Consider the following 10323-nt stretch of genomic DNA (forward strand, 5'->3'; position numbering starts at 1 on the left):
GTTTGCAGTGAAAGTCCCTTGGAGGAGCAAGTGTGGTGTCTCCGTGCTCCTCTGGAAGCAGCTCAAGAGGATGATGGCTCAAGCAGAGCCAAGCAAGGTGGAGCTGGGCCAGAAGCCTGCAATTTTAGGAGCTTCTCTAGGGGAGGAAGGCTGTTACCTGACCTTGCTTTAGAACAATGTCCTTTCGCTCCATCTCTTTGTTTCTCTGCTCCCCCTGGTAAAACTCTGTCAGAACCATTAAACTTCAGACAGAGGAGATCTGTTTTTTGTGCAGCTGCTTGAAGGGTTTTGCAGTTGGCCCTTAAAGCTGTGTTCCCACCACATCCCCCAGTGCGGGGGGTTCCCCACGCCCTGTGAGGGAGTGGACTTTGAGCCCTGCTGCCCCGGGGGAAGGTTTTGTAAGGAGTGTGAAGTTCCCCAGCCAATTCATGCCAAGGCCATACAGTTTAATGTGTTATTTATTGACAAGGTGGAGGCTGGGGCAGTGGGGCAGGGAGGAGGCTGGGGAGGGCAGGGGGCTGCTCGGGCTGTGCAGGCAGCTTGGGGGCGGTGCTTTGAGTCTTTTGCTCTTCCCCCACCTCGTCAGGGGAGCCAGGTGGGGGTGCCTGGCCCCAGCAGGATCTGTTCCCAGTCTGTCCAGCATTGGCCCCCATCCCCTGAGCAGGCTATGGCCAGTGTGTCCCCGGCTCAGCCTCTTCCGGACGTGGACTTAGAATGCCTGAAACTTTTCCGGATGAGTCCCCAGTGCCTCCTCGATGGTGAAGTGCAGGTGGCAGTGCCCATCCCTGGGGCCAGGAAGGACGGTGCGTCTCCCGCTCTGGCCAGCGTCGCGGTTTGTGTAAGTCCTGTGGTGTTCTCCTCCTCCGGTGGGCTGCCCCCGATGGCCGCAACTCCCCCTTGAGGGGCAGCCCCGGTCCCCGCTGGCACCGGCCGTCAGACGGTGACCTCGGTCTTGCTGTTGGTGGCCAAGTGCCGGGAGTGCTGCCCGTACAGCGAGGCGGAGGGGCCAAAGGCCTCAGGTGGCCCCTCAGGGCGCAGGGTGGCAGGGCCCGGCCGGCGGGGGCCGCGATGGGGGCCCCCCTCCCAGCCCCCCGGGAAGGCCAGACCCCCTGGCACCTTGGTGCCCTTGGCCTTGGGCAGGGGGCAGCCCTCGGCCAGGACCGGGGCCTCGGCTGGGAAGGTCAGTGTGCTGGCGGGGGGTGGCTCCAGCCCCCCGAACCGCCTGTAGAAGTCCTCGGTGGCGCTCTCTGTGGGGACAGTGCAGTGTCACCCCTGCAGGGACACCCCTTTCTGCTGGCACGGGGGACCAGGGAGGGGGCAGTGGTGAAGGCTGGGATGGCGCTGTAGGAGGGATTCCGGGTGCTAAGTGAGGGATACTGGCAATAAACTGGCTGGGCAGTGATGTTGGGAGATCCCGGGGCACCAATTGCTGGGCAGTGCAGAGTGTCCATGTGGATCCTGAACCCTGATGGGGTGGGCAGTGCTTCAGGGCTGTGTGGGATCCTGGGTCACTGGGAAGCGCAGTGGATCCGTGGGAGACCCTGGGCACTGACTGGCTGGGCAGCACAGCTGGCTGGTGGAGTGGTGGAGGAGCTGCAGAGTTTCTGCTGTGAGCAGTGACCCCAGGAGCATTGGGAAACTGGGATGCTTGTCCTGCCTGTGCCCCTTTGTGAGCCCTGTGCCCCTCCTCACCTGGTTTCTGGGGTCAACAGGGTGCACGCCTCCAGCCACCACCCCACCCCCACGGCAAAGGCACTCACCTCCAACCTTGAGGGTGGTGTAGGAAGTGTAGTCCGGGGCTGAGAGGGCCAGGCTGCTGGCCAGAGGCAGGCGCTTGCCATGGCTGTGGGGCCGCCCCAGTGAAGGGGCAATGGCCACTGCGTTGTTCAAGGGTGGCTTGTCTGGAGGGGCAGAGACGGGTGGGGGCTCAGCTGTAGGCTGTGCCCTCCCACTACCTTTATTCACTCAAAGGAACTTATTTTTCCCCACCATACCAGTGCCTTACCTGTGCTGTTTCTGGAGGGACCCCGAGCCAGCCCCTCACTCAGTGGGACCTGCACACCCCCCATGAGGCTGTCCATGTTCTCAGAGGGGCTGTGGCCTGGCTGCTTCAGCAGATCTGTCAGTGTCCTGGAGAGGGGGTGAAGGGCTGTTAGAACAATATCCTGCTCCCCTGGGACCCCTAATTCATCCCAGCCCTGAACTCCACTCTGAAGGCAGAGCTAGGCAGCCTGGGGCTAGGAAAGAGCCACTGGGAGCAATGCACCCAGAGTGCCTCCAGGCTTTTGCAGCCTGAGCTAACAAGTCTAACAGCTAATTGGGATCTGGCTGGGGCTGAGCCCTCCCAGAGCCGGGACCATCAGTGGGTAAGAGTGGTGAGGGAGATGCATGGCTTGGAGCAGGCTGCAAGGGAACAATGAACTGAGGCAGAGGAAACTGATCTGATGGAAGCTGGAGCAACGCTTCTGGGATCCTCCCCTGGAGCGAGAGCCTGGTGGAACAGGGGAGAGGAAGCAACACCTCCACTCAAGTCCCTTTGAAACAGAGAAGATCCCAAGGAAGGGATTAGAGAGGCCACTTGTGCCCCTTCAGGGAAGGAAATAAACTAGTGGCAGCCTCTGGCGCAGGCGCTGTCTGTGCATAACACCCTCCTTGTGAGTAACAGCATTAAACATTAAACACCATTACATAAGATAGAGCCCTATTTCGTTTAACATTCATGGACAGAGATTCTGCAGTCCCACCACAGCGCGCTGGCAATGCCAGAGCGAGGCATGCTGGTGGTGCCAGAGCAAGGCACACCAGCAATGCTGGAGCAAGGTACACCGGTGCTGGTGGTGTCAGAGGAGGGTACAACAGCAGTGACAGAGGAAGCACATTGGCAGTGCTGGAGCAGGACCTAGCCACGTGCCACTGCAGCCTTTGGCAGCAAGTCCTAGAACAGGATGGGATGCTCTTGCTGGCGTAGGGCTTTGTGATGAGAAGACACACCATTCCCCCTGCAGAGACCATGCCTGCATGACTGCAAGAGTGCAGGGGTGTCCACTCAGAGCTTTTTTTGGCTCGCTAATCCCCAGCTCACTGTCAGCATGCCTTGCGCCTCGAAGGCTCTGGCTGGCTCACAGACGCACACTGTGAGCTGACGGTTAGCAAGTGGTTGGACGATAAAACAGCAGATTAAACTCAACATGCATAAATGCAAATTGGAGAGGAAGGGGGGAATAATCCTGACTTGGTAGATGTGTCAGCTCATGGCACCAGAGTGCTCAAAAACCTAGTGAATGTGATGCTCAGAATTTCCAGAAAAAGCAGTGAGAGCAAGGAAGAAAGCAATGAATTGTACCTGGGGGATGCTTATCCTTGTGGGGACCTGAGGGAGCCTTTTCCCTCCCAGTTTGGAATCAGTCAGCATCACAGGGCAGGGGCAAGAGCAAAGCTACAAGGAAGGGTCACTTGCCCTGTGGGTTAATTTCACATCATTCTTGGGAAGCTTTGTAGCAATCCCTCTGGGATCACTTAATCTCCAGATGGGCCAAGAGAACCCTGATAGAGCTGAAGAAATTGAAAACGAGCGAGGAACAAACCCTGGCAGGTGACCAGCTGGAAGGCAGCTTGGCGGAAAAGGGCCTGGGGATCCTGGTGGACCATAAGCCAGCAGAGTGCCCTTGGGGCAAAGGCGCTGAATGGTTTCCTGGTCTGCATTAGGCAAAGTGTTGCCAGCAGGTCTAGGAAGGCAATCCTTCCTCTCTGCTCGGCACTGGTAAGGCCACACCTCTGGAGAGCTGGCTCCAGCTCAATACAGGAGAAGCATGGATGTACAGGAGGGAGTCCAGGGAAGGGACACAAAGATGGGACTGGAGTATCTTTTATATGAGGAGAGGCTGAGACAGCTGAGACTGTCCAGCCTGGAGAAAAGAAGGTTTTGGGGGATCTTATCAATGTACGTGAGTAGCTGAAGGGAGGGTGCAACAAGGACAGCATCAAGCTGACAAGAGGTGACAGGTGCTAACAGAAATGGAAAATACTGTTTAAACAGAAGAAACTTTTTTTTTTCCTGCAGGAGTAGTTAAATGCTTGACCAGACTCCCTGGGGAGACTGTGGCATCTCCATCCTGCAGCTATTCAAAACCTGCACCTTCCCAGGAACCTTCCTGCAACAGACTGACCCAACCAGGGTTCAGGCCGTGGATGCTGCAGTCAGAGAATCCCTGGGCACAGGCCTAGGCAGGGCAGGGGGAGGCAGCGCCCCCGAGGCCATGGGTGTGGGCTGTCAACTCGGGGAGCTGCTGGCCTGTCAACTCCCACCTTCCCTGGGGTGCACTGCTCACCAGCCCCTCCCCACTGGACGCTGCCTGCTCTTGCCTGTCCCCGGGGCCAGCGCTCAAACAGGCTTGTTTCAACAGGAAGTCCAATGCAATTTGACCTATTTTTAACATTATTTTTTCTTTTCCTCGGGTCTATTTATGAAGCTTGAGCAATCCTTTATCTATGACTTCTCTCCACATAAATCCATCAATGCTCTTTCTCACAAACGTGCCCTCTCTGCTGACCACTCGGGGCGTGTGGACAGTAACAATTAACAACAACGCCTCGAGCAGCAATTAATGAGCTCTTTTGCTAAGGTGAGAGACATGCACCAGTCCCCAGCACCACCAACACTTGGATTCACCCTGCCCTTGCACCACGAGTAGTGCCACTGGCCAGGACTGCCAGTGGGGCTTTCAGGGACTGCACCCCTTCCCTGGCTCATCCCCCGGTGATGCATTGCAGGGAAGGTGGACATGGAAGGTGACACTATGGAGGAGTTGTTGTCTCACTGAACATCACCTTGGGGGTTTTGAGCCTCAGTCTGGTTCTGTGGCTGGGGGATGTGAGGAAGGTCAAGCCCCATCTCCCTAGGTCACCTGGTGGTCTGCAGCACCAAGATGGATTGGTAGTGCAGATGGAGGAAAGAAACAAAGAGCAGATGTAGCTTCAGATCTGCACTGCTCATTTCCAAAAGGCCTGATGAATGGAATTGCTGAGGTCTCCGTCCACACTCTGGCCATGGATGCAGAGAGCATGAGGCCATGTGTGCAGGTGGCTTGCCACTCAGCTTGCCTGGGCGTCAACTGGGCAGGCATGCAGCCACCACCATAGTGAGCCTAGCTCTGCTTAAGGGTGCGACAAAGATGCTGCAAACTAGCCTAGTGCAAGACCTGAGACCAAGCACAGAGGCACATCCAGAAGCAATAATGATGGAGGCCAAGAGATCTTCGCAGCAGAAGCCATGCATGAAGCACTCAGTGCTCCTGATCCATCCCCAAGGTGCTTGTGTGGGAGCAGGATGCTGACCTGGAACAGCAGCCCAGTCCACGGCCTGACTCGCTTTTTGGGAAGCCCAAGCCCCATACCTGGCAAGCCCAGTAGGAGAGAGTATGGAAATCCTGGCAAGGGGACAGGGAACAGTGGGGGGAGACAGGAGCACAGCCTCCAGGAGAGAGGAGAGATAATGAACTGATGGGGAGAAGTGACATTGCCATGAGCTGAACCCTTGGTGGGGACGCAGAAGGTGGCAGCCACTGGATGAGTGGGGTGATGAGCAGAGGTGCAGCATTGCAGGAGGCACAGAGCACTCTGCAGCCACAGGTGAGCATCCTAGCTGCTCACACCACCTCTGTGCCCAGTGAGAGCCTCATCTTCACCTCCCAAGGGAGACATTTCCCACAGCTTATAGTGTGTCTTCCCAGAGCAGAGGTGCCCATTCATGCAACTGAGCAGCATTAGGCACTGTGGGACACCTGCCAGTGGGGCTGGTACACTCAGGGATGCTCAGAAGGGCGTGGGGTTATCAAGGTGTCTTTACAAAATGGGAATTGCAGTGGTGGGTATTGGAGCTTGGGCAAAGTAGAAATGAGCATCCCCAAACATTGTGTTCAGTCTAGGGACAGACCTCCAGGTCTCCCTCCCTACTGGAGCTGGATCCTCTTTCGTCCCCCAAAGAGCCAGGGCAGCACGTGATAGCACACCATGCTGCCTGCAAACACTTTTTCTAAGTCTTCACTACTACCTGCTACCATGGACATCAACTGTAGGCATGGCCCTGGACTTGAGCATTGCCAGAGAAACACCCAGCACAGCTGGAGAACAGTGGGGCCAAATTTGGGGACCCCAAATAGCACAGGGAGTCCCAAGGAGTGAAAAGCCAGAGTTGAGCACTCACCTACTGCAGCTGCCAGGGCACCTGCTCCTAACAGTTGTTTTGGCCCTCTCTAGAATCCCACCTACTCCCTGGAAGGCTGCTCCTTACCCAGTTCTTCCCATAGGGTTGTTCATGCCAGCTATAAATTTGCAATTCCCACCCAGGAGGTTTTCTGGGAGAGGTCTGGGGCACGTGCTTGCTCTCAGTGTAATGGGCACAGACAGATCCTAGAGGCCCCCAAGGACCCAACGTCCTCGGAGATCTGGGGACGGAAGAAAAACACAGGCAGGTGTTCCTGACTCAACGCGGGGTTTGGCCAGGCTAAGCGAGTGCCGGGGACAGATGCCAAGCATGAGCCGAGCAGGAAGGAGAGGGGATTGCAGGAGCTGCCATAAGGTCCTGCAGGAGGAAGGCAGATGAGGACGGGAAGACAAACCAGGTAGCTGCAATCACTAGAGCGCCCACTTCCCTGGGTGGACCAGCAGCCAAACCCATGAGGAGACAAAGACATGTTGGAGATGGCCAAGGTGTGGGGGTCTCAGGACAAGCTGGACACAGACTCAGGTGTCTCCATCAGAGGGAAGCTAATGAACTTTTTGCACCTGGTCACTCTTCTTGGGTTTGGACCAGGACCAGAACCATGACAAACAACATCTGGAGGTGCAGAAGTGGTTGACCTTAACCCCCAAGCGAGAAACCTGCAAGCAGCAGCAATGGGAGCTGTCCAGGGCAGCACAAAGTGCTCCCCAGGAGCGGAAAAACCCCGGCAGGAGGAAGGGACAGGAATGGAAATCAAGACAACCGTGTAACAGGGAGCTGGCCCAAGGCCATGATGCGGTGCCCAAGGAGCAAATGAGAAGCTCCTACCTGAGGCGCCAGGAGAGTGGCAAGGTGGCACTGCCCATGCCTTGGACCATGCGTGGGTACAGTGGCAAGGCAGGTAGAAATAGCCCTGCTGTCTCAGAGGCACCAAGACAAAGCATATTCCCCCAGCTGCCCAGACACAGTGGAATGGAGATGACAGTGTCCCTTTGAGGATGCTGATGCTGTGTACCCAGGCTTTGGCACTGTCTCCATCAGCCCAGCACCCAGGAAGTCATGTCAGCCTGGTGTCTTGCCTGGTTCCTGGGGCTCTGCACCTGAGGCACCACTCCTGCCCTGCCACAGCTTTTCAGTCACCATCCCTGAGGAACCAGAGCTGCTCACATCTCGCACTGAAGGGCACAGAAGAGGGCAAGACTTCTCCTGACTTCCGCAGTGATGGAGGTGCCCTTCTGATTTTGTCCCTCAAAGGTGGATGAGAAAAACTCATCTTCTCCCAATTTGTATGCTAGTGCCCAAAAGATCTGTGGCATTATGGAGAATAGGCACCTATCTCTCCAAACTCAGTGGGAAAATTCTGGCTTGCATGAGTTTAGAGGTGGGGGGGGACCAGGGGAAACACCTGGCTCCAGCAGCGCAGAATTGAGGCTACCTACAGAAAACAGCCCCTGGTGAGTGGCAGCAGTCCCACCAGCGTCTGGTGGTGGGAGAAGGCAATACCCAAAGGCAGGGGATGAGGACCCGGGTCTGGGTGTCCCAGGGTCTGATCTGACCCCTCCCTGAGCACAGTATCTCCTTCCCAGGAGGTGGGGGGGATGACCAAAAAAAGACACAGCGGCAGGCGAGTGGAAGGGGATCAGGAGGCTGGCGGAGGCCGTATTGATCCTGTCAAGGTGCCAGCACTTCCTCAGGCAACACGGGGGGAGGCATGGGCATGGAGCAGCACACAGCCATGCTCCCTGCCAAGGTGGGGGCACAGCATAGATCCCCCCAAAACTGCCTCCTGTGTCTCAGAAGGGTCCTGTGACCCTCCTCCATGGCTCAGTATATGACCCCTCCTCCAACCAGGGGTGATCAGCCTCTGCTCCCCTGGGTGGGTGCAAGAAGTAGGATGGCTCTGGATTTGGGGTGCAGCACCCAGTGCTGCATAAGTCCCAAATGGGCAGGAGAAAAAGGGTGCTCCAGGGGAAGGAGAGAGTGTGCTAGTGCTGGGGGTTGCAATCAGGACAGTTGCCTGATCATCCTGATGAAATAATTTCCACCAGCCCTGCTTTTCCTTTTTTTAAAAGCTAAAATCCCTTAACAAAATGGCATGAAAATGTGTTTCTCTCCAGGCTTGATGTCCTCACTGGGAAAATGCAAAGTAAAGCCCCAGGATGGGGAGAGAAGCATGTATTGGCAGCAGAAGGGAGAGGGGAAGATGCAGGACAGCCACAGCAGCAGCACAGGAGTTGGAGGAGATGCAGGGGGTCTCCAGTGCTCAGGTGTGTCTGACATCTTGACCTTCCCCCTGCCAGCCCTGTGCTCAGCCCCAGGAATGGGCTGAAAAGCAGAGGTTGGAGCCACAGGGCATGGGCTCCAAGAAGAAGCTGCCCAACTTTCCACTGGAGGGTGTGCTCCAGGGGGTATAAGAGTGTGGGCACCCCCTGCAAGGGCAGTGTCTCTGCTGCTGCACGGAGCAGAGACCAGGGCACACCCGGGCACGCGCATACACGTGTGTACACACATGCACACAGAGCTGGCGCAGCAGCCACCGTGGAACTGTCATTGCCACCTCATCTCCCCCAGCACTGCAAGCAAGGCTGAGATCAAGGGGACTGCAGTCCAGAGTCACCCCACACACAGTCAGACCTGGTCTCACCTTCCTGGGACATTGGGAATCACATATTTGTTGGGGGGGGAAAGCCTCGTCCTATAGCTCACATGTCACCCACCCCACTGCCTGGTGGGTTGGCACTCCTGAGCCAGGGACATGCCTCCTCAAGAGACAGAGCAGGTCATTTTGAGAGGATGTGGGTGTACAACCACCCCTTCTCATGGAGGCTGTCCTGGCTGCCAGCCCTCCCTACCAGGTTAGTGGGCTACAGCCAACCCAACCCCTGGTGTTTCAGCATGCTGGACAGGGATTTTAGGGATCACCTCACCCTCTTGGCAGTCCCAAGGAGTCTATGCAATCAGCTAGGAACATGAGCTGCCACCCTTGGGGAGATGAAGCAGGGAAGGTGGATCCCTTTACCTGGAGACGGTCATCTCTGTCTGGGGACCCTGTGCCTTCTCCAGGCCCAGCTTGGTGAAGATGCCCACCAGCACCATGATGGCCACCACACCGCAGATGATGTAGACGATCATGTTGGTCTTGTCACGAGTGGGGTCCTCGGGGGTCTCGTCCACCCGGGCAGGCGGCTGGCCCGTGTTGACCCAGTTGGGGGTGTCGTAGTTGGAGCAGCCACTCTGGTCCAGCCGCCCGGGCTTGAACTGGCAGCAGAAGCGGTACCCGCAGGTCCCGCAGCAGTACTGGTAGATGCCGGCGTTGCAGTTGAACGGCGGGTCCCACTGCCCCATCACGTCGTAGTACCCGCGGCAGCGGTCCCCCCCCGGTGGTGCCGCTCCGGTGGGCGCAGGGACCGTGGTCTCCGGCGGCGGAGCCTGGCTGCTGTTCCCGCTCTCCCCGGGCCCCCCGGTGCTGGGCTCGCCGCTCCACACCCGGCCCGGCTCCAGCAGCACCAGGCAGCAGATACCCACGACGTAGCTCGGCTCCATGCGCCCGCGGCTCCGGGGGGCCATCCGGGCGAGGAGACGAGTTAGAGCCGCTCGCCCGGGACCGGCCGCATGGCCGCTGAAGAGCCCCGATGGAGGAGAAACGGGCTGGGGAGAAGGGGGGCGTAATGGAGGGAAGACAAAAAAGGGTAGAAAAAAAGAAGTGGGTGAAAAATAAAAGTGCGAGGGGACGTACCCCTTCCCCGTTTCTCTCCAGATCGGCTGACAGGCAGAGATTCAGAGCAGGGGGCGAGGCGGGCGGCATGGGAGAGCCGCCGCCTCCCGCCGGCCGGGGAGGGGACGCGGCGGCGGGCGGCGGGAGCGGGCGGGCGGGTCGGGCGCCGGCGGCCGCCCCATCCCCGCGCTCTGCCCGCGCCTCCCGGCACCGCGCTCCGCCGAGGAGACAGGGAGGAGAGAGAATGGAAAAGCAGCAAAAGCCCTTCGCACCAGGGCGGGAGGAGCAGGAGGAGCAGCAGCAGGAGGAGGAGGGGTGCGGGGGAGAGGGGGAGGGAGCCGGCGCGGCCAGCGAGGCGCAGGGGGCTCGGCTCCCCCGCCGCCTGACA

At 58.1% G+C, this 10323-nt stretch overlaps 1 protein-coding gene across 1 annotated transcript; it reads right to left on the bottom strand.

Annotated features, from left to right (window-relative positions):
- Positions 1-440: 440 nt before the first annotated feature.
- Positions 441-10078, bottom strand: SHISA8 (shisa family member 8). The gene is made up of 4 exons (XM_066550000.1): positions 9240-10078; positions 2006-2130; positions 1761-1901; positions 441-1247 (listed from the first exon to the last, which is right to left on the bottom strand). The coding sequence occupies exons 1-4, from the start codon at positions 9785-9787 to the stop codon at positions 934-936; spliced, it is 1128 nt and encodes a 375-aa protein (XP_066406097.1). The 5' UTR covers positions 9788-10078; the 3' UTR covers positions 441-933.
- Positions 10079-10323: the final 245 nt, after the last annotated feature.

The sequence above is a fragment of the Molothrus aeneus genome, chromosome 5, assembly GCF_037042795.1.
Source record: "Molothrus aeneus isolate 106 chromosome 5, BPBGC_Maene_1.0, whole genome shotgun sequence".
In the NCBI taxonomy this organism is placed as follows: Eukaryota; Metazoa; Chordata; class Aves; order Passeriformes; family Icteridae; genus Molothrus; species Molothrus aeneus.